This window comes from Pelophylax lessonae (assembly GCF_965119305.1).
Source record: "Pelophylax lessonae genome assembly, chromosome: 2".
Classification (NCBI taxonomy): domain Eukaryota; kingdom Metazoa; phylum Chordata; class Amphibia; order Anura; family Ranidae; genus Pelophylax; species Pelophylax lessonae.
Window position 1 is genome coordinate 261,887,437 of NC_138769.1, and position 23,880 is coordinate 261,911,316.

Below are 23,880 nucleotides of genomic sequence, written 5' to 3' on the forward strand. Positions count from 1 at the left end.
GGCAGAGTCTCTCAGGAAAAACTGTCCGTGAGTACCAGAAGATTTGCCAAAGGGTGTGCCCAGGAAGGGGGACCACTCCAATGAAGTCAGGGGATCAGGAAACAAACCAGCTCAGTGTTAGTGGCAGGGGGTGCTGTGTAGAACCCTGAAGAATAGGGATAAAGGGGGTGCCAAGTAGGGCCCTGAAGAGCGATTCAGAGTAGTACAGTTCATCAAGTTCTTCACTGCAATGACAAGGTGAAGCAGCGGCCTTGCCGCACTCGGCTATATTTAGACGTTTCAGTAAATTGTGCATAGTTTTTTAAGTTGGAGTATCCCACTCCCTTCTCCTATCCATGTTCTCAATAAAACCACAAAAGCCAAAACCCCTGGACTGTTTCCTGACTGAGCCAAGCACTTTGAGAATGCTAAACTATCATGTTGCTATGGGTAACCCAGGGGAATCCGTAACCAGCAGCTCCCAAGGGAGTAGTACTACACGTACATTGCGTGGTGTGAGTCCCTTGGGGTTCATCCTTGCTCCTTGGTGGCTCTCATCTTTACCTTCCTTCACAGGGGGTTGAACAGAAATAAGCCTGGAGTACCATCAAAGGCTAGGTGTTGGCTTTGGCAGTCTTCTTTCAACGACCCTTGGCCGCACACTCCCTAGTGTGTACCTTTCTTCAGGGTGTTTCCCATTTGGTTCCTCCAGTGTGGTTTCCGTTACCGCCTTGGGACCTCAATTTGGTGCTTTCGGTCCTCCAGAAGTTTACCTATTGAGAAACCTTGGGAGATTCCCTTGTTTACACTCTCAGAAGGTGGGAATGAAGACCTTGTGTTGACTTTGCAGCATTATCCTGTCTACCTTGGTGGTTCAGAGACGGTGGTTCTTCGCCCCTGTCCATCATTCCTTCCAAAGATTATCTCAGATTTCCATTTGAATGAAAACATTGTGTAGCCTTCCATGTGTCCCAGGCCACAAAATCCTAAGGAAATTGTCTTGCATGCCTTGTATGTGGTTAGGGCAATTAGTGTGTACCTGGCAGCTATGGAGTCTTTTAGGAAGTCAGAATCGCTATTTATGCTTATGGATGGGTCTTGGACAGGGTTGTCTGCTTCCTCTTCGTGTCTGCTTCCTCTTCGACCATTCCCAGATTGATCAGACAGATGGTGATTCAGGGGTCAGGTTCTTCCTTTCCTTATCGAAGTGCACTCTACTTGGGTACTCGGTGCCTCTTGGGCCTTCCGTCATCAGGTGACAGTGACAGATTTGCAAGTCGACCACCTGGTCATCGGTGCACACTTTCATAAAGTTCTATAAAGTAGATGTGTTGCCATCTGGGGATGCCTCTTTTGGCCGCAAGGTTTTGCAGGCTACTGTTTAAGAGGACCTTATCCTCTTTGAGGGTGTATTGTTTTCAGATGTGCTCTGGTTTTGGTTTGGCGCCTGTTGCCTGGCTGGCTACTGTTTTTAGCCTTGAATTTTTTGATCCCATCCCTCAAGTATAAAACTGCTTTGGAACATCCCAATGGTTAAGAATATCAGGAACTGTGTCCATCAGTGAACGAAAGACCAAATTTTTGAATTAATGTAAAATCCATTTCTCTGTTTGACGGACACAGCACCCAGGAGTTGTATTTTGTTTTATGTGGAGTTGTATTTTCTCAGACACTGCCATTAACAAAACTGTGTACCTATAGAAGAGAGAGGGAGTATACCCCCCTGGGCCCATAGGCGTAGTCAGACTTTTTTTTTTTTTTTTTTCTTCTGGTCTAATGTTCTTCCCCCTGTAGGGGGCAGTAAAACCCAATAGTTAAGATCAGGAGCGGTCTGTTAGTGAACATCAGAGAAATGGATTTTATGGTATGTCAATCCCATTCCTTTTATTTTCTATAAAAAAAAAAAAGTTTTTGTGCTGTTTAAATACAATACAAAAACATTAACACGTGAATTTCACACTTGTGAAACACTTAAAGTGAATTTAGTGAAACAAGATATACCTTCACCATACAAAAGAGGTACAATGATACCATGTTATAAATATCTCACTCAGCAGCACCCCGCCCTGGTAATATATTTATTACACCCTATCTATGAGCATTAATCAAACAGTCATATCCATACCCCGGCCCCACCGCCTCCCCCCCAAGGACTTCAGAAAAAATAAAATCACAAAAAATGTATACATTAAATGTACGAGTACTCTCTAACCACGACTCCAGATTTTATCAAATTTCTTGGGACACCCCCTGTGTTTATAAATCAACCGTTTATAACGAAGAGCAGAATTTATTTCCGCGATCCAGTCCTGAAGAGTAGGGACTGATTCCCGCATCCACTGTCTAGCTATAAGTTTGCGAGTGCTAAAAATAGATTCCTGAAGAAAAATGGTGAGAAATTTGTCAATGTCAGTCAGGGAACAAACCTAACACAGGGTAAAACATCCAACTGTAAGGGGGAGAGCCCATATGATCATGTAAAAACTTAATATCCTGTGTCCAGTAGGCCTGAATTTCCGGACAAGACCAAATGAGATGTATAAACGTACCCAGTTGCAAGGGACAACAAGGGCAGGAGGAGTTGTATGACCGCCTATATTTCGATATTCTGAGCGGAGTAAGATGAGCTCTATGCAAGATGTACAGCTGAGTCGCGCTCTGAAAGTTTGGGCGAAGCCAACCTAGGGACCACCAAGATTTCATCCCAATCAATCTCATCCAGGGGACCCGTATCCACAGCCCAACGAGCCTGTATCCGGGTCACCTGGCGACTGTCCTCAACACCACGTAATTCGATGTATAAGGATGAGATAAGACCCTCATGCGTGTCACCCAACAGCACCTCCAGCATAGGGATATCTTGTAAAACGGGAAATTGTGTCAAAAATTGTGCATGTAATGCGTGACGCAACTGTGCATATCGAAAAAACATATGCGGGGGGAGATCATACTCAGCTTTAAGTGATTGAAAGGAACAAACGCCTGAATCACAAAGCACCTGGCCCAGATACAGTATGCCCCTAGTTGCCCACAACTGACATTCCGGAATAGATAGAAGCTCTCGCAGGTCTAAGTTAAAGGGGTCCTAGTGTGTATTTGAGGATAATTTAACTTTTTTGCCACTATTGCCCAAATCTTTCGATGGTGGAACAACAAATTGTTCATCACCATCGCTCGAGGCGAAGGACCACATTTTCGTAAAAGTACCTGCATAGGGGTGTAGACAGCTTGAGGGAATCCATGAAAAACTAAGGTTTGGTATCTAGTAGCCTCCGATTTATTAAAATAAAAAAAAATGGGAGTTGCAACGCAAGGTAATGAGATTGAAAATCCGGTATAGCCACACACCCCTTATCCGTAGGGTTTTTAAGTGACGCCCATGTTAACTTATGGCGCTCAGGTCCCCAAACAAATGAATTCAGGATACGGTCTATAATTTTAAATTTTTCAGGGGGATTGGGACAGGGGAGTGCCAAAAGGCATACAAAAATTTTGGTAATATCATTTTAATAAGATTCACCCTACCCATTAATCCCAATGGCAACCTAGCCCATGTTTGAGTACATTGTTTAAGCATATCAATTAGAGGTTCAATATTATCCCGCACATAATCTGTAGGAAATTTAGTAATCGTGACCCCAAGATACCGAATCGCAGCGACTTGCTGCAAAGGGAGGGAAGCAGAAACTTTTGAGGGTGGGGATGGGTCCAGCGGTAATATTTGAGATTTAGACCAGTTGATACGTAGGCCTGAATGGGATCCAAACTGTTCTATTATACGCAACGCGGAGCATAAAGAGTCAAACGTGTCTTCCAAATATAGGAGCATATTGTCTGCGTAAAGACCGATCTTTTCAGTCGAAGTCCAAATGACACAGTCCATGGACATCAGGGTGACCCCGAAGCTGGGAAGCCAAAGGCTCCATGGCCAACGCATAAAGCAAGGGTGATAAAGGGCAACCCTGTCTGGTACATTGGCCTAGGAGAAAAGAATCTGATGTCCATCCATTGACCGATATCCTGGAAACAGGTTTATAATAGAGTACTTGGACCCTTCTAATAAATTTTTGACCAAATCCAAAAGCACACAGGCATTCCCATAAATGACTCCACTCAACTGAGTCAAAGGCCTTGGCGACGTCTAGCGCCACCAAGGCTCTAGTACCCACCCCATCATGAGCAGCCTGCAGATTCATATACAAACGGCGAATATTCATTGCAGTATTTTTGCCTGGCATAAAGCCTGTTTGATCAGTGTATCAAGGAAAGTATGGCTGTATTTAGGCGAAGCGCCAACAATTTAGCTAAAATTTTAATATCCGCCTGTAGTAAGGAAATGGGACGATAGGATTCTGGATATAAAGGGTCTTTACCAGTTTTTGGCAGAATATTGGCTTCTCTCAGAGTCTGGCAGACGGCCAATGTCATGATCCTGGGTATAAGGGGAAAGAAGCGACGGGGATAAGGATTCAGAAAGTAGCATAAAAATCAAGGGATAAACCGTCGGAACCGGGGGCTTTACCCATAGCCAAAGAGGCAATGGCAGTGGCAATTTCATCTACTGATAAAGGAGCATCCAATTCCGCACGCTGGGCATTGGATAACTGGGGCAGGGATATACTGTAAAAAAATTCTCGGGTGTCCTGGGTGGCATCAGACTGGGAAGTATATAAATGAGCATAAAAACGAAACGCAGCAGCCACCTGCGGCGGTTCAGAAATAGTCCCATCAGAGTCCCTAAGCTGAACCACAACCGGAGGTTTAGTATCTAAATGGGCTAGATATGCCAGGAATCTACCTGCCCTGTTCAAAAACCCCTTGTTTACTAAAAAACATCTTCTGTTTTTAGCTTTCTCATATAGCATCTGGTCTACTAATCTTGTCTGAGTTTTCAATGCAGAAACATTACCAGGTGACGGGTCAACTGAACAACTATTAGTCAGGGAAGTCAAATGTGCTTGTGCAGCAGCCAGCACACTACCTGAGGACCGCTTGAATCGATTGATTCGGCGGGCCAGAGTTTCCCGAGCATGACGTTTAAAAGCTTCCCACACCATCCCCGTGGCCGCTAAACCAACGTTAATGGAAAAAAAGACCACTCCCGAGCTAGACCCTCCTGGTCCTCTATAGCAGTAAGCCAAAAGGATGGAGACGCCAAGGGCGAGGGATCGCCCTGGGGGGCTATACAAAAAGGACCAACAGGGTGCATGATCAGACGGAGCGGGGCTCAAATCCCGGAGCGTAGGAAGTAAGGAGTTTGAAACTATAATAAAATCTATACGTAACATCGTGGAGTGGGTGGCTGAGAAGCACGAGTACAGGCGTAAATGGGGGTGCTGATAACGCCAGGTGTCCATCAGGGCAAAATCCCTGAACAGACATCCCAGCCGGGTGAGGGGCTGAGGCCCCTGAGCCGTCACAACACATTGATGGTCAAGGGCCGGAGCCAATACCATGTTAAAGTCCCCCATCCAAACAGCCGGTACATCAGGGTGCTGAGCCACAAAGGACAAGCCCTCCTGAACCACCTCTGAGCTGTAAGCAGGGGGGACATAACAAGCCAGAAGCAGATACTGCTTGTTGTATAAAACCACATGCAGAAAAACAAACCTGCCCTGGGAGTCCAACCGAACAGAAATAAGGGAAAAATGCACTCAATCCCATTCTTTACACTGCAATTGAGCTGCAGGTCGCCCCCCCGTCACCCCCAGCTGCAGTGTCTGCAAAGTGGTCCCATAACACCCAGAGGAGGAAACTCGTCTGGTAAGCAGTTGCGAGGATGGTCTCTGGGAAGTGGCCTCACCAGAGCCCATGGAAGGGGGAGGTAGGAGAGAAGGGGTGTCCAGGCTGCCCCTCTCCAGGGCTGTCAATCAGGACAGGGGAATCGGGGGGCTCCAGCTGCTAAGAGGCAGAGCTACTATGCCACAATCCCCTTATGCAGCTGGCTACCACCAGCATGAGAGCCAAGTCCCCCAGCCTTCCTAAGCTACAGCAATCAGCTTTTTATAGCCACCCCCTCCCCGCATGAAGTTCACCAGAGTTTCAAGGGTTGCCACTGGAGCCCTCTTTCACTCCTCCATGACGACATCACAGAGCAGATGGATATTGGGGACCTTGCCCTCCACCTTTCATTCAAGGATGTCCCAAAGCTGCTCAATAGGGTTTAGGTCTGGAGACCTTCTTGGCCATGCTTGGTCAATCACCTTTTACCCTCGGCATTCAGTGAAAGACACCCCAAAAATCAAAGTGAAAAAATGATAAAGCAGGCTAGTGCATTTTGCTGAAATGTAATTGCAGACAACTCAAAATGGTACTCAGTAGTTTGTATGGCCCCCACGTGCTCGTATGCATGCCTGACAATGTTGGGACATTCTCCTAATGAAATGAGACTGATGATGTCCTGGGGTATTCCTTCCAGATCTGGACCAGGGCATCACTAAGCTCTTAGACTGAGGTACATCCTTGTGGTGTCGGATGGACCGTAACTTAATGTCCCAGAGGTGTTCTATTGGATTTAGGTCAGGCGAGCCTGGGGGCTATTCATTGGTTTAACTTCCTTCTTTCAGGAACTGGCTGCATACTCTCGCCACATGAGGCCGGGCATTATCGTGCACCAGGAGGAACCCAGGACCCACTGCACCAGCGTAGAGTTTGACAATGGGTCCAAGGATTTCATCCCAATACCTAATGGCAGTCAGGGTGCTATTGTCTAGCTTGTAGAGGTCTGTGTCCTTCCATGGATATGCCTTCCTACACCATCACTGACCCACCACCAAAACCGGTCATGCTGAATGATGTTACAGGCAGCATAACTTTCTCCACTGCTACTCCAGACCCTTCCACATCTGTCGTATGTGCTCAGGGTGAACCTCATCTGTGAAAAGCACAGGGTGCCAGTGGCAGACCTGCAGATTCTTGTGTTCAATGTAAAATGCCAATCAAGCACCCTGATACCAGGCTGTGGGCCCTCGGGCTACCCTTATGTTTGAGTGTTTGGTCAGATACATTCACACCAGTGGCCTGCTGAAGGTTATTTTGTAGGGCTCTGGCAGTGCTCATCCTGTTTCTCCTTGCACAAATGAGCAGATACTGGTCCTGCTGATGGCTTTTAAGGACCTTCTATGACCCCATCAAGCTCTCCTAAGTAATGGCCTGTCTCCTGGAATCTCCTCCATGCTCTTGAGACTATGCTGGGAGACGCAGCAATCCTGGCAATGGCACGTGTGCCATACTGAAGGAGTTGGGACTGCCTGTGCAACCTCTATAGGGCCCAGGTATCGCCTCATGCTACCAGTAGTGACACTGACCATAGCCAAATGCAAAACTAGTGAAAAACAGTCAAAGATGAGTAGAGAAAAAGGTCAGTGCACCTGTTAATTTAATGAACACCAAAGCAGCAGAAAACTGATTAACAACCCTTTCTGCTACTTAACTGACCAGATCAATATCCTAGGAGTTTAGTTGACTCTAAAAGTGCTAAATACATTTTTTCAAGTTGTGTGTAATATATATTTTTTTATTGTACAGTAAACCTCCCTCCATTGCGGGGGTTACGTTCCGGACCCAGCTGCGAAAAGTGAAAATCCGCGAAATAGAAAAACTCTATTAAAATGCATTGTAGGCATGTTTTTTTTACGGTCACTGTACGTGTAAAAGAATTTTAAGGTCTTTAAACACACTTTTAAAACAATAGAAACTCATTTAAACACATTAAAGATACTGAGAGACATAGCAAGAGCTATGGAAAACACAAAAATATTTCATTTTTAATGATTTTATATAGTAAAATAACGCAATACCGGGACTGCAAAAACTGAACCGCGATGGAGCGGGGGTTTACTGTATATAGTATTTTGCTTGGAATAAAGATCACGATTCTCAGCGTAACATCTTTTACATTATACAAAAATTAGGCTAACTTAACTGTTCATGAAAGTGTATATTTTTGTCCCCAAAAACTGCGTTTGAAAGACTTCTGCGCAAATAGTGTGACCTAAAAGATTGCAACAATCGCTATTTTATTCTCTAGGGTAGGGTCTCTGTGTGTTTGGGGATTCAAAGTACTTTTCTAGTGAGAAATACTGATTTTTAACTTGTAAGCAACCGTCAGGAAAAAAAGCTAAAGGCTCGTACACACTATAAGAGAATCGGGCAAACCTTTTAGTCCAAAGAATTTTTGTATTGTGTGTACAGAACTTTCGACGATTCAGAATTTTCGTGCGAAAATTCTCGAAGGGACAAACTCCAAAATTTTTCTCGTATGGGGGAAAAAAACAAACTATTTTCGCTTTAAGGAGTACCGCTTTCGTATGATTTTTGTGCAAAGAAAAATCAGAAAAGAGACTGAGCATGATGGAAACAAACAACAAAAAAGCCTTTGTCGTACAAATTTTCTTAAGAATTTTTGTTCCATCGGTTCCGTTTTTTGCTCTAAACCACGAGAAAAATCGGACAATCCTTGGCCCGATTTTTTTCCTTAGTGTGTATCCCACTTTAGTCTTGAAGAGGTTAAAGCGGAGTTCCGACCTGAAAAAAGGATTTAGATAAAAATACCCCCGGGACAATCAGGGCTAGTGCATTTCAGCAACAATAGCCTCTGAACTGTCCCCGGTTTCACTTACCTTGAAAATGGCTTGTCCAGCGCTGCCATCTCAGGTGTGGGCAGCTGAAGCCGGAGCTTCCTCTTCGGTGACGTCAAGAGTCCCAGAATGCGCCTGCACCAGGCCCTGCTCCTCACTTCCGTTGCAGGCGCGTCATCCCTGCACAGCTTCTGGGCATGCGAGCAGGACCTGGTGCAGGCGCATTGACTCCTGGGAGCGATGACGTTCAGCTCCCAGAAGTCAATGCAAGCAGGAAGTGACGGCGCGGGCCGTGGCCACAGAGGGAGGAAGTGGAAGGAAGGTAAGTATAAAAAAACAAGGTAAGTGAATGAAAAAAAATTTTAATTATCCAATTGTTTTTCAGGTTAAAAAAAGCAAGCGGATGGTGAAAAGTTGTTTTTGAGGGTGTTACTCCGCTTTAAACTGCCCCTCACTTTCAGAAGTTCATTCATTTGATCTAAAAGAATGAAATGATACATTGTAAAGCATTGTGTTTATAGTAATTTAGCAGCCTTAACAATGTTGATAAACATTTGCAGGAGGCTTTTTTATTTTTTTCTTGACAGCTGTGAGTGAGCAGAGGACGATGCAGTTTTAAAGATCGTGGATCACGATTTTTTTATTTTTTAATGGTAATCGTGCAGCTCCTGTGTGTGTATAGATAGATGTATATAGATGTATATCTCTCTCATAATTTTTTATTTTTTTCCAATCCTGCCTCTTTTTTTTTCCTCCCCCCTCTAACATTTCAGTGTGCTTATTTGGTAGATGAAGAGTATGGACGAGAATCTGCTCCACCAGCCAAGAAATCTCGGGCATCCACAAGGGAGAGTAAAGAGAAAAGACGATCTGGAAGAAACTCTCAAGAAGAGAGGTAAACATTTGTAATACATCTGTAACAAATTCACCTTAACTATAAAAAAAACACACTTTTTTTTTTATTTATTCATGATGGTATCCAAGGGAGTTATTTTCCCAGTCAGTCGTATGTTTGCTCACTGCTGCCCTTACTACGTTGAGTCCATTGCACTTCACTAAATTGCATAATTTCACGCTATATACGGAAAAGGGTGTAATACGCCTTACTAATTATGTATCGATATATACCAGGATGAGTGTTTGACACTGTATATTAAACTATTGTCTTGCCTTAGTTTTCCAGGGAAAAATCACCAGGGGCCTTCTTTCCTAAAGCATATTTAAAGCGGAGTTCCACCCAAAAATTAAACTTCTGCTATTTTGCTTCCTCCCCCCGCCCCCCCCCCCCCCTCCGGTGCCACATTTGGCACCATTCAAGGGGGAGGGGGGTACCTGTTTTTGACAAGTACCCCACGGCGTCCCAGAAGAGGGAAAGGAGCAGTGTTCCGGAAGTTCGGCCCCCTCCTTCCCCCGTTGCCGAGCCAATAGGAATGCGCAGCAAGCTTCGCACATGCACAGTAGGGACCCGGCAGTGAAGCCTTAAGGCTTCACTACTGGGTTCCCTCACCGGCAATGGCGGCGGCAGCACTCAACATCGCTGGACTCCAGGACAGGTAAGTGCCGACATCACTGGACTCCAGGACAGGTAAGTGTCCTAATATTAAAAGTCAGCAGCTACAGTATGTGTAGCTGCTGACTTTTAATTTTTTGAGGGGAAGGCAGAACTCTGCTTTAAGTTGGCTCACACATTAAAGAACGGGGTATGTTCCTGCAAGCTTTATTTTCTTCAATTATACTGCTAATGTAAGATTTACTTTTGAAGTGATCCTTTTTTAAACTAAAGGCTGCTCAGTCCCATTTATGCCACTGACCGCTACAACAGCTGGGAGTTTGCTTAATTTGTATTCCCCCATGCCCAGAAGCTGTTTAGCAGGGAATAATGCGCATGCACCGGAACGGACGAGCGGGGCCAGTGCAGGCACATAGACTCCTGGGAGCGATGACGTTCAGCTCCCAGGAGTCAACGCAAGCAGGAATTGACAGCGCGGGCCACGGCCGCAGAGGGAGGAACTAGAAGGAAGGTCAGTATACTTTCTTCAAAAACAAGGTAAGTAAAGAGAAAAAATTGGGAGCATCCATTTGTTTTTTTGGGGTATTTTAAGCAATCGGATGGCCCAAAGTTATTTTTGAGGCCGCAACTCCGCTTTAAAATGGCTCTAATTTTGTATAGTTCTTTTTAAAAAGCTTGTGGTGATTGTATCCGTATTAGTGCACTTGCAAGAAGAAAAATTTAGTACTGTCCATGATACTTATTTGCACTAATATCCACATTTTCAGGACAAGCTTTTGGGGTGTGTTTCCGTTTAAGGTGCAAGCAGTACTAAGAATGTTAAGTGGGACTATTTGTGATTCAAAAAACAACCTATATACATTTTTTTGCAGTGTTTTTTTTTTTTTTTTTTTTTTTTTTTTTTCTCCTCTTCGATTGTACTAAACACTCAATTTTGTGCATTAGTACTGCTTGGACCTTGAAGGGGACACACCCTTAAAGCTTGTCCTGAAAAATGTGGCTGTTGGTGCAAATAGAGTATCATGGACAGTACTCAATTGACTTATACATGTGTATAAATGTGTGCCAAGGGGCATGCCTGTGTCTCCTGGGTATTGATATACTGCGTTTCTGTTTAAACTTTATATTTCCATTTGGACCTATGTGCATGAGCCCATAACCCATTGGTGTTTTTGTATTTTTTTGACCTGTAACAGAATCTTTCAAGTAGATCTTTCTCTTCTTCCTCCTTTTATTTGCTGTCAAGGGGTGACGATATAGACAGTAAAATAACCATTATATGGTTTAGACACACTAGCCTCGCGTTAAGTTTTAATATGTCTAACTAGACTTTGACCTTTTCACTTTTAGTGAAGAATCTGAAGAAAAAGATGTGAAGAAAACAACCAAAAAAGAAGAGCATCATTCAGGAGGTAAAAACCTGTGGGGGAGTGATGATGGGTTTTTTTTTTTTTTTTTTTATTATTGGAAGAGAGCGCACAGAGTTCCAAGCATAGCTAAAGAACTGACCACTGTGTGCTCTCCTCCTTGGTGTGGTCAGTTTTTTTTAATAGGAAGGCAGAGGGATTGGCAGGAACACCAGGGATTTCACATAAAGGAAGCAATGCAAAGAGAACAGGATACTTTCTCATACAAGTACATGGTGCAGCAGGTACATATCAGAAAAATTAAGTGTTGGGGTAACGAATGCCTTAATTGCAGCTTACTAATCCCAAAATGTGACTGCTATATTAATTACAACCCCAATTCCAAAAAAGTTGGGACACTGCAAAATCTACCTAATAATGCAATGATTTACAAATCTTTTTAAAACATTTTATTTTATTCACAATAGCAAACAAATCAAAACGTTTTAAACCGAGTGTACCCTTTTAAGAAAAAAAATAAGATGTTGAAATTGATGTCCAACACATCGCTAAAATGTTGGAACAAGGGAACAAAGGGAACAAAAAAAACTAGCAAAGTGATACAAGGCAGATCTAGAAGAACGTTTTTTTTTTTTCTTCTACAAATTGGATTCATTTGCAATAGATCAGTAAAATGATTGGGTATAAAAAGGACATCTTCGAGTAGGTGTCTCCAAAGTAAAGATGCAGAGGTTCTGTGAAAAGCAGCACCTAAAATAACTGAACAATTTCAGAATGTTCAATTTAAAATGGCAAAGACTTTAAACATATATCATTGTCTACAGTACATGAGATCAAAAGATGCCAAGAATCTAGAAAAATCTGTGCAGAAGGGACAAGGCTGAAATGCAATATTGGACATTGCTAAACCGCATATTAAATCTATGACAACAGCATGATTTTGTAGTAGAAAAGTCCGGGTGCTTAACTTTCCTGCTGGCAGTCCAGACCTTTCTCAATTTGAAAACATTGGGCGCATGTTGAAACGAAAAAAGACTACCTAAGACTGTTGAGCAGTTAGAATCCTATATCAGGCAAGAATTGGACAGCTTTCTTCACCTAAAACTCCAGCAAATGGGTCTCAGTTCCAAGACCATTACTGGTGAGGAGTGTTATAAGTTAAAACCTTTTTTTTAGAGACATTGCTGCAATAAATTTCAAAAGGACCTTATTTTTTTCCTAAAGTTGTACATTTTCCCATTTGTTTTTTTTTTTTTTTTTTTTTTTTTTTTGCTTTTAGCTTAAATAATCCCAGTGGTATTCCAATACCACCAAAACTGAAATTGTATAAATTTAATTTATGTACTCCTTTACATGACCTTGCAATTTTCGGTTAAAGTAGCGTAGTGCCGTATGGCAAAAGATGGCCTGGTCATGAAGGTGGGTAAATCTTTTTTGGAGGTCAAGTGGCTAGTGTGGATCATGGCTGTTCTCTCCATTCCCTGCAATCTGCATCTGTCACTTCTGACTGTTCTATGATGAGCAATTTATAGTAATTGTTCATCCCCCCCCTTTCCTTTCTGGCACACAACAGGTGAGTGACGGCCTCAGATTTGTTTACCAGTGAGACGGTAGAAGGCATCAGATTAGAGTTGTACAGAGTGTAAAGTCACATCCCCATTCCGTGCCTTCATTAAGCTGAGAAATACCATCTGACCTGTGTACTTTGGAACACCCTGTAGAAGGCTGCAGAAAAAATGTACCGCTTATGTGAGAGGATTTGCTTTGTCACTGTATAACTTGAGGCTAGTCCGTTCAGTGGGCTTTTGTAAGGGCTTGTTATCACTTTAAAACCTAGCTGCAAGAGAAAAAAAAAACTGACCCGTTTAAAGTATCTGACTCCTGCAAGCGTTTACCAGATGGGGCCTAATGGGTGTCTGTTGTTTATGGCTATTGCTAACCAGTGGGATAGAAAGTTACTCCAATCCTGTGGGTCTGAATCTTTTCATAGTTACATAGTTGTTGAGGTTGAATAAAGACAATAGTCCATCCAGTTCAACCTGTGTAGGTATGTGGCCGTAATCATCTCTCATACCCCTGAATGTTTTGATCCTTGAGATGTATGTCCCAAGAGTCTTTTGAAAGTAGCCATACTTCCCACAGAAACCACCTCTTGTGTTAGAGAATTCCACAATCGTATAGCCCTAACAGTATAGAACCCCCTGCGTTGCCTGAGGTTAAAACGCTGCTTCTCTAATTACATTGTATGCCCTCGAGTCCTCATGCAATCCTAAATGTTTTTTTCTATGCTGAGATCCCAATTGAGGTATTTATAAATTGCAATCATGTCCCCTCTCAGGCGTCTCTTCTCCAGGGAGAATAAATCAAGAGATTGCAGACGCTCTTCATAATTAAGGTCCTCCAATCCCCTTATTAGTTTAGTTGCCCTTCTCTGGACTCCAGCTCAAACACATCCCTCCTGAGGACTGGCGACCAGAACTGGACAGAATACTCCAGATGCGGTTGAACCAGAGCTGCATGCCAATATTGTGCCTGCTTTGGCAGCTGCTGGTAGACATTGCATGCTATTGCCTAGTCTATCCTCTACCAAGACTCCCAGATCTTTCTCCATTTTTGATTCCCCCAAAGGTTCCCCCCCCCCCCCCCCAAAGTGTATTGTGCTTTTTAAGTTTTTAGTATTGTGCTTTTATGTTTTTAGTCCCCAAGTGCAAAACCTTACACTTCTCCACATTAAACCTCATTTGCCATGTCGTTGCCCATTCTTGTTATTTTGTCGGATATCTGCTTCATGCTGTGCAGTTTTTGCCCTGCCCAATTTTGTCATCTGCAAAAACTGATATAGAACTACTGATCCCGTCCTCAATGCGGTTTATGAATAAATTGAACAGGGTTGGTCCTAGGACTGAGCCCTGGGGGACCCCACTTACACCTCGGACCAGTCTGAGTATGCGCTATTTATTACCACCCTTTGGACATACCCTTTTAGCCAGTTCCGTATCCAAGAGCAAACCTTGTGGTCGATGCCTGCAGACCTTATTTTATAAATTAAGCGCTTGTGGGGAACTGTATCAAACGCCTTAGCAAACTTCAGGTACACCACATCCACTGGTCTCCCCCCTATCTAGCTCACAGCTCACCTCCTCGTAGAATGTTTTTTTTTTCCTAATTGTCAGGGGAAAATCCCCCTCCTTCCCCCTTTTTAGGGGCTCATGGGAATTGGGAGATTACCTATATCGGTATCTTAAATCCTGGTCTTAAGGCAAGATGTACAGAAGCCCCTATTGACCAAGACGACACAGGCGTGAAACCTTGGTCAATTGGTAATGGGATGGTATCTTTCTTTCGGTATTAATTCTGTCCCTTTTTCGGCTTTTTGCTGACCGGTTCCCTGGGGTGCCTAAGCAGATTGCTAGACCCTACCCTTTTGAGGAGTCCCTGATAAATAAGTGGACTGGACCACATACGGTGGACCCTCTGGTCTCGAGACTGAATAAGGCTACCGTTATCACAGTGGAGGATTCTCGTCCTTAAGGATAGGAAGACTGAGGCTGTGGCCCGCATTATGTACTCCCTGGCGGGGTCTGAACTGAGACCGGTGTTTACGGTTGCCCTTGTCATGCAAACGTTGACTGAATGGGCCAAGTAACTGTGCCGTGACCTGTAGGGGAAACATGTTTCCTCTGCCTTCGAGGAGCTGTCGGACCAGCTGATGCAGGGGCTACAATTTGTTTGCGATGCTGCGCTGGACATTGCTGGTTTCAGCAGTGGTCCTCCGGCGTATACTTTGGCTAAAGTGCTGGTCTGCGGATCAGACTTCAAAGAAGGCCTTGCCTGATCTACCTTTTCAAGGAGATCGCTTGTTTGGAGCTGCCCTGGATGACATCATTAAGGGTCTCGCGGGGGGGGGGGGGGGGTGGGGAGTACCTTTCTTCCACAGGCTAAGGACCCTTGTAGCAGATGGGGTCCCTCCTTTTCCGCGCAAAAGTTTTTTTTTTTTTTTTTTTTTTTTTTTTTTCCCGTTGCTCAGGGTCAGTCGATACGGCAAAGCCCTTCAAGACTCCCTCGGGTGGATCCAAGCGACCTTGGTCTGCCAAACAAGTCAGATTTCTCCAGACCCTTGGATAAGACCTCCTCCTTGGCCTGAAGGTGCGCCCTCATATGTATCTGTGGTGGGGGGACGTCTTTGCCGGTTCCCAGACCTGTGGCTGTCCCGGATACCAGACAAACGGGTTCAAGAGGTCATATGGTCCGGTTACAAGATCTGGTTTCGATCTGTCCTGCCGGTAAGGTTTTTCCCTTCCAATGTGCGACTGTCCCTGGATCGCTTGCTGGTAGTCCAGGAACTGGTGCAAAGGGGTAATGGTTCAGTGTGTGAACGTTTTTGGGGCTTTTATTCAAACCTGTTCACGGTTCCTAGGAAGGAGGGCAAGGTGCGTCCAACCCTGGACCTGAACACTAAATTGTGGCCTCCCTACATTGGGGATTTCCTGGCCTCCATAGACATCAGATGCCTTCCTTCACATCCCAATCTGTGCAGAACACCAACGGTTTCTCCATTTTGCCATAAAAAGGGATCACTATCAGTTTGTGGCGTTGCCCTTTGGGCTGGCCTCTGCTCCTCGGGTCTTCACAAAGGTGTTGGCTCCGATTCTGGTGCTGTTGCGACAGTGGGGGATATTGTTCGGGTGGATTCTGAACCTTCAGAAGTCGTCCTTGGTTTCTTCCATGAGACTGGATTACCTGGGCCTGACTTTGGACTCCTCCTCGGCCAAGGTGTTTCTTCCTCAGGGAAAAACTCCAGACTGTGGTTGTCAAGCAAATGGTTGTCCCTTCGGACCTGCATGAGAGTTCTGGGACTGATGGTGTCCTTTTGAGGCGGTCCCCTTCGCTCAATTCCACACGAGGATACTCTAAAAGGAAATCCTTCTCAAATGGAACAAGAATCCGCATTCCCTGGACATTAGGATGCAGCTGAGCCAGGCGACCAAGGAGTCCCTGATCTGGTGGCTTCGGTCCCCGATGTTCAAGCAAGGAAAATCTATCTTCCTATATATTGGACAATTGTCACCACGGATGCAAGTCTGTCCGGATGGGTGGGGGGAGTTCTTGGCGGGTTGTCCGGTCCCTGGAGGCATACAGGTTACCTATCAATGTCCTGGAGCTGAGAACGATCCGGCTTTGCCTAGTTCACTGGACCGGGCACCTGCAGGGTTGTCCAGTGAGCATTCAATCGGATTATGCTATGACGTGGCCTATGTCATTCACCAAGGGGGGACCCAGAATGTCGTTGCAGCCTTGGAAGTGACAGGCATTCTCCGTTGGGCAGAGTGCCTTGTTCCAGCTCTCTGCTGTTCACATTCCAGGTGTGGAAAATTGGCAGGCGGATTACCCCAGTGCCTTGGATGCAGGGCAATGGTCCCTACATCCAGAGTTGTTCCAGCAGTTATGCCTTTGTTGGGGCACTCTAGACGGGGATCTCTTGGTGTCGCATCAACAGGATAGCGCAGAGGTTAGTGGCCCCTTCCCGGGACCCTCTGGCAGATGCACTGGTGGCATCATGGGGTCAGTATCATCTGCTGTCGGCCTTTCCTCCTCTCAAGTTGCTGCCAAGACTTCTTTGCAGGATCAAGGCGGAAGGGATTCAGGTCAGTTCTCGTGGCTCCAGATTGGCCTCGCTGAGCTTGGTACGCCGACCTGGTCACTCTAGTCGCTGACGCTCCTTGGCGACTTCCTCTCAGGGAGGTTCTATTGTCTCCAGGGCCAATCTTCCATCCTGCTTTACCGTCGCTGGCTTGGTCAGGTTGGCTGTTGAAAGCCAGGTGCTGAAGGATAGGGGATTGTCTGCTTCAGTGATTCCCACTCTGCTTAAAGCAAAGAAAGCGACTTCTAGGATGATTTATCATCGTACGAGAAAGTCGTATATTTCATGGTGAGTCTCTGGGCTCCCCCTCGCTCTTACTCAGTGGCCCGCATCTTGGCTTTCCTTGAACGGGAAGTTGATCACAAGTTGGCCTTGAGTACTATCAAGGGTCTGGTTTCGGGAGTGCGGCACTTAATACTTCCGGTGCCACCTCCATCACCAACTGTGGACCTTGATTTGATTCAGTCGGTTCTTCAAAAACCTCCTTTTTGCAAGTATTCGGGGGTTTCCCCCTGCCTACCTTATCATGTTAGGTGGCCTTGGTGGCTATCACTTCTGCGCGCAGGGTGTCGGCACTGGTGACATTTTCCTGTCTTTCTCCCTATATGTTGGTTCATGGAGACAAATGGTACTTCGTCCGGATCCGTCCTTCCTTCCGAAGGTGGTTTCTTGTGTTCACTTGAACGAGGACATTGTATTATTACTACCTTTGTGTCCTAAGCCCAAACATCCTAAGAAATGTGCACTGCATACTCTGGATATAGTTCGGGCAATCAAGGTATACTTGGCGACAGTCTTTTTCTTAAGTCAGATTTGCTCTCTGTACTCACGGATGGCCTAAGAAAAGGGCTGCCTGTGTCTGCTGCAACTATTTCCAGGTGGATCAGGCAGATGGTGGTGCAGGCTTATTCAATTAAGGGTCCAGTTCTACCTTTCCCTGTTTTGGCTCGTTCTACTCGGGCGCTTAGTGCTTCCTAGGGTTTTCGCTATACAGGCATCTGGGCTTCAGGTTGCAAGGTGGCTACTTGGTCATCTGTTCACACCGTTTACCAAATTTTATAATGTGGTTGTGCTGGCTGCTGTTTGGAGGGCTTTTGGCCTTACTTGAGGATGTTTGTTTCAGGTGGGCCTCATCTTGCTGTTCTGCTGCCTGGTTGGCTAGGTTTAGCCTTGCTGACTTGTTTTTTTTTTTTTTTCTGCTTTTCCCACCCCCTCATTTTATGGCACTGCTTTGGGACGTCCCTACTCATGCATCAGGAGCTGCATCCATCAATGAACGATGGAGAAAACTGGATTTTTGATTTACCGTAAAATTCTTCTCTTGTTCATTGACGGACACAGTACCCGCTCCTCTGAGTTGGGTTGGTGTTACTTCTGACACTGCTTTTATACAACACTGACATCCTATGCAGGAAGGTAAAGGGTGTACCCTCTGGTACTGCTCAGGTGTAGCCAGAACTTTTTTCTGCCTAGTGTCCTACTCCTGTAGTGGGGGGGGGGGGGTGAGAAAGTATAACCCTACTGATATGCTTCAGAGACTGCATCCATCAATGACTTGAGAGAAAACGATTTTACGGTAAGTCAAAAATCCAGGGTTTTTTTTTTTTATGCTGTCCTACTTGGGAATGTAGTCTAGTTTTCCAGAGTAGCTGGTCCCTGTTTATCCGAGGATACCACTGCGAGTATGTTCCTTGATCTGGACTCTGTTTGACCTCCCTTTTGGGTGTTTGTAAGACCTCCACACCTGGGAAAAGCAGGTCTCCCTTAAATGTGAATTTTCTTCCTAAATGAACCTCTACCCCCAGAATGGAAACTACAGGTTATATAGTATCTTGAGTGTGCCCGATCTCCTGCAGTATAAAGTTATATATGGCCCTGTGTTTTCTTGGATAGCCAGCAGACAGCTGACACTGGAATCATCCTGAAGATATTCTGATGGGGATAGTTTATTCCCAAAGGCCTTTGTGGAATCTGATGTTGGTCCACCTACTGTGGAGGCTAATCTTAACCTCTTGGGAAAGCCTTTCAAAAATACCTACCACCTTTGCTGGAAGCCAGTTTCATTATCCACTACTTTTCCTTTTCAAAAGACTTTCCAAGGTTGGTTTTGAACTTTCCTTCTAGAGTTAATTTATGCCACCTGGTGTTCTTCATTCTTATAATTATTTCCTCTTGTCGAGTGTTGAAGGTAGGTTCAAATTGATTTTGTTCACTGTGTAATTCAGTTCGTTGTATAGGCAGATAGTGTAGACCAGTGTTTCTCAACCCTTTTTCAGTCAAGGCACCGTTTAAAACTTCAGCAGTCTTGAAGCACCCTATTCTAAAATGTAAAAACTGAAATTAAGTTTTTTACATAACACAACATCCCCAGACGTAAGACGCCTCTTGTTAGAGTGCAAATTGTGAACAAAGAATATATAAGAACATAGAGAGGCGTTCCGTGCCTCACACAGGCAGCCAACGTGGTGCGCTGTGATTGGCTCCTGCAGTGCGCTGCTCTGCAGCAGACGCTCTGCCCCACTTGTTAAAGTAGTGATCGGGACACATCGTAGCGGTGTGCCCAATCGGCTTACACACATCAGCCCTTATCTTTATTATAAAGTCCCCCAGTGTTACTTTTGCCCCAGCATTTACTGTATGTGTTGGCTTTTTTTGATTATGGCATTTGTGTTAGGGGGGAAAATGAAGTCATCTGAGGGGGGTGTCCCCTAACTGACCTGTGCTTGATGGGTGGTTTGTTCTTATATATTCACAATTTGCACTGTATCACATGCCTGACTAAGGGGTTCTGCGCAGCTCCGAAACTTTGCACTAATTTTTTTTAAAGTGATCTTCTCTGGAATAAAGCTTTTTGGACTGCTTTTGCAAGATCCTTGGTGTGCTGGCGAATATGTATCTACTTGTAACTGATCCAGTGGCCAGCTGGTGATCGCTTCAGCACCCAGCACACAAGTGCCTACAAACCAGGAAGGTGTGTGATAGGAATATGAACTATATTGGCTCTCGTTGGAGGTAGTTGATTTTTTCCAAAGGAAATACACCTTTGTTCAAGTTTTATTTCAAGTTTTCTCTTCTCTGTTTCTCTCCCTAACTCTGAAGCTAATGTGACCCCAAAGCTGATGGAGACAGGTGGCGCAAACAAGGATACTACACCCAACATCCTCATCAGCTGATGTCATTGATTGTTAGGACACTGGCAGCTAGAAGGTTGTAATGGTGAACAATTAAAAAACCTGTTGCTTTTGTCAGCTTGATCCATCCACTGGCTTGTGCAGTTTTTGAGCAATTTTGGGTATTTTGCCAGGGCATCTGGTTGATGAAGGCTGGTATAGACAGCACTGTAACGCAAGTGACAGGACTACACAGATATGCGCTAGCCACCGTGCTTATGAAAAAAAATCCACTTTCGTTATGACTATGTATTTTGTTTGTTTTTTTTTATATATTTGAAAACCTTGCTTCCTGCATGTTTCTACTAATTGTAGAAGGCTTATGCTGTTTGCTTAATTGTAATCCTAGTTGAGGGTTTTTATTATTTATTTTTTTTCTCCTCAGAGGACGTGGGCAGTGATGATGACTTGGCAGCTGGAGATGGAAAAGCTGACAGTGATTATGAAAGTCCAAAAAAAATCAAAAAGGGCAAAAAAGCTACACCAGAAAAGAAGCGGTCTTCCAAACCTAAAAAAAGATCTGCTACAGGTAGCAAATATTCCCTGTCCCATACCCATTGTCCATCTGAGCTGTTTGAGCAGCTTCCACTTCAAAGTGTAGCTGTAGTCTTAACATAAAGCAATTTAGCCCTCGTTCACATTGGAGCGATTTGTCATGCAATTTGACAGGTCAAATCGCATGACAAATTGCAGCCTATTGCCAGCAATTGCACCGTTCCAATCAGTGCAATGCCGACTTTGTGGCGCTGCATCAGTTTCTGCACTACTTTTGCCGATTTCCTGGTGCGACTTCAATAAACATCTGTGCATGAAGCTGCACTGATGTCTTTCACGTTTAACCCGAAGTTGCACTGAAATACAGCTTTAAAATCGTGCGATTTCAGGTAAAGTCACGCGTTTTTTAAAGCCCTGTTTTTAATGTTAATGAGGGTCAGTCTTGCCGGGATTGATGTGTGGTAGCAGCTCAAGTGCCTTTTTTTATAGCTATGTCCATTGCAATAGATTATGCTGCCACATTCCGGTAATGGGGCATTGGCAAAAAGACAGGTCCCCTTCTAGACATTGTAATATTTGCGCTAGTACTTAACGAATATGTGAAATAACGTGTCAATCATCAAAACCAAATGTGCACATATATGTGAATTCGAACAAATGTGAGGATAGCAGCACTTAAATATATTGCACATAATAATAGAAAATACCTTTTTTGTATAAAAAATATAAATGAGCTTATCCAAAACAGTGCTAAAAAAAATCACTAATGGCATTAATTAAAGGGTGTTTCACAAAGTGAAATAATTAAACGTAAAGTGAGTCCATGGTTAAATAGATGGAAAAAAGTCCCATGCACAAGATAGTGTGATCAGATGTAGGTTCTCAACAACTGTTCAGAGGTGATTTTCTTCCTGTATAAAACTGTGAACCTATTTAAATACGCCGTGCTCCAATGCACACAAGAGGATTTGCCTCTTACCAGACTGACCTTTTGCAGGTCTAACACAGCCTTTTTGCAGCTTTATCAATGCAAGAAAAGAGCGCCTCATCTATGGGGTGACACTTTCTTAGCAAATCCAGGCTCTCAGTATGGATGGGGATAAACCACATCTCCTTATCTCAAGCTGTGCTAGTAATCTACACTCCAGCTCGTCACACATAAAGGAAACCACTCATTGCGCAGACATTCATAAAACAATTTATTGGTATAGTAATGCATTTACAAGGAAAAAGGATATTATCAGTTACACACAGCGTCTGGTGTCCTTAGAGAAGACGTCACCTCTACCACTAACCCCCGATGTATGTTTCATTCTAATGGAACGTCGTCACTGGGGCAACATGAATAGCCCCTTTTAGACATAACCCCTCCCTGTTGACAAGGCTTCAGGTTTTTTTTTTGAGCTTCAACTCTGTTTCAGGTGACAGTGATGATGAGAAGGCACGTAAAAATGTACGCCAACAGAGACAAGCTGCATCTAAGGCTGTTTCTAAGCAGAGAGAGATGTTGATGGGTGATGCTGGAAGTGAGGATGAAGAGCCGGAGGATGAAGAGGAAGCACCGTTTTTGGAAAGTGAGTTTATGAACATTGTTGTGTATTAAATAAGTTTGCCTTTCCAGGAAAAAAAAATCATTCACTTTGTGCAAAAATTAGCATTTTTCCTGCAGTTGCCTGGAAAGCATTGCTCCTGTGATCAGGGGTGCATTATAAGGCTTCTGCAGATAACCCCTTACTGCTTGTGAGTGAACTATGAGGCACTCGTCAGTGCCTTTGCAGTTCATTCAGAGCTACAACCGGTCAGCAGCTGTGGCTGACGGTACTTGTAGTTCATTTATTCACAGGAAACTGAATAGTGTGGGTGGAACCCTGTACGGCCACATGTCTGTTTTTTTAATCTGCTTAATCAGGACCTAGTTTCTTGCTGGGATCTTTGGTCCTGGCATAAGTGTGTGTTGTTTTTTTTTTTTTTATTATTCGCTGGCCTTTTTTTCCTGTGAAATCTTACAAGCAACTATGCCGGATCTGGGCAACCTACTGGATAATCTAGATCCAGTGGTCACCCCAGCTGGCCAGCGAACGTGCGCAGACCTTGGCTCCGCGCTCGGTCGGCTGCGACATAGTCCCACTGGACGGGGACTGGCCCCGCGAGTTAAACGTCTCGCAAGGTCGCACACGATGGGGTCTAGGCCTATGTCGCAGCGTTACTATTTGGCCAACAGGCCCTCACTATGGCAGAGAGGGGTCCTGTCAGGAGATGGCGCCTGCCTGTGTTCTTGGTACAGTGAGTAAGCATTCCCCTCTTCTCTGGCGGATTTTGGGGTGGATGTAGGCCCCTCCCGGGATGGCCGGACCCTCACACTCCTGGGTTTCCTTCTGTCATGTTATGCATCCCCCCTCCCAAGTGGGGGACTGTTTGGGCCTACCTCCGGCTGAGACCTCGTATGCAGGCCGCATGGAGGGGGGGGGGGTGCGCCATCCGGGCCGCTCAGGCCAATTGTGCAGGGAGGGTGGCCTCGGTCGCTTCCTCCAGGGCCTTCCTGCTGAGGGGGGCCCTGTGGGTCCTTGTTGCCGCGCTCGACATTTTGTTGTAGCCTCGTCTGCTACTATGCCGGTACACCCGGTTTCTGACATTTTGGGATGGATTCTTGCCGGGAATCTAGGTGGGAGTGCCTGGAGGTGTTTTTCAGGGGTGGGCAGTTTCCATTGCTCACTCCCTTATGGGAGGGCTTGTTACACGTGCTGTCCTGAGACTGCATTTTGGGGCAGTGGGTTCTGGGTGCCTCTTTCTGTTGGGGGTCTGCGGGCGTGCCTGACCTTTGGGGGGCGCGGTAGCACGGTGGGATCTTTTTGTTTTTTTTTTTTCTGGCTGGTTCTTCTGATTCAGTATGGACCCTGCAGACAATGTAACCCCACCTGACCCCCTCACAGAGGCCGCAGTGCCTTTCCAGGGCTCCGCTGTCCAATGCATTTTCGGCAGTTTGGGAAGCATTTCGTCCCGGTTAGAGGTGGCCTTGAGGGCGAGGTATGATGACTCAGCTGCCGCAGACGGGGGGCCTCCCTTCTGGGTCTGTTACCTCTCGCTCGGTCTCCTCGGATAATGAGGATGACATGTCTACCTCCCCTGCCACGATGATACA

General features: G+C 45.1%; 1 protein-coding gene across 2 annotated transcripts in view; it reads left to right on the forward strand.

The window, feature by feature from the left end:
* The window catches only part of NUCKS1 (nuclear casein kinase and cyclin dependent kinase substrate 1), a 67,185-nt gene that overhangs the window by 22,060 nt on the left and 21,245 nt on the right, over positions 1 to 23,880 (forward strand). For both annotated transcript variants that reach the window (XM_082244356.1, XM_082244357.1), the window contains exons 3-6: positions 9,348 to 9,453; positions 11,419 to 11,480; positions 20,632 to 20,775; positions 22,163 to 22,315. In XM_082244356.1, coding sequence (XP_082100482.1) covers positions 9,348 to 9,453; positions 11,419 to 11,480; positions 20,632 to 20,775; positions 22,163 to 22,315 — 465 coding nt within the window. The remainder of the gene's footprint in view (positions 1 to 9,347; positions 9,454 to 11,418; positions 11,481 to 20,631; positions 20,776 to 22,162; positions 22,316 to 23,880) is intronic.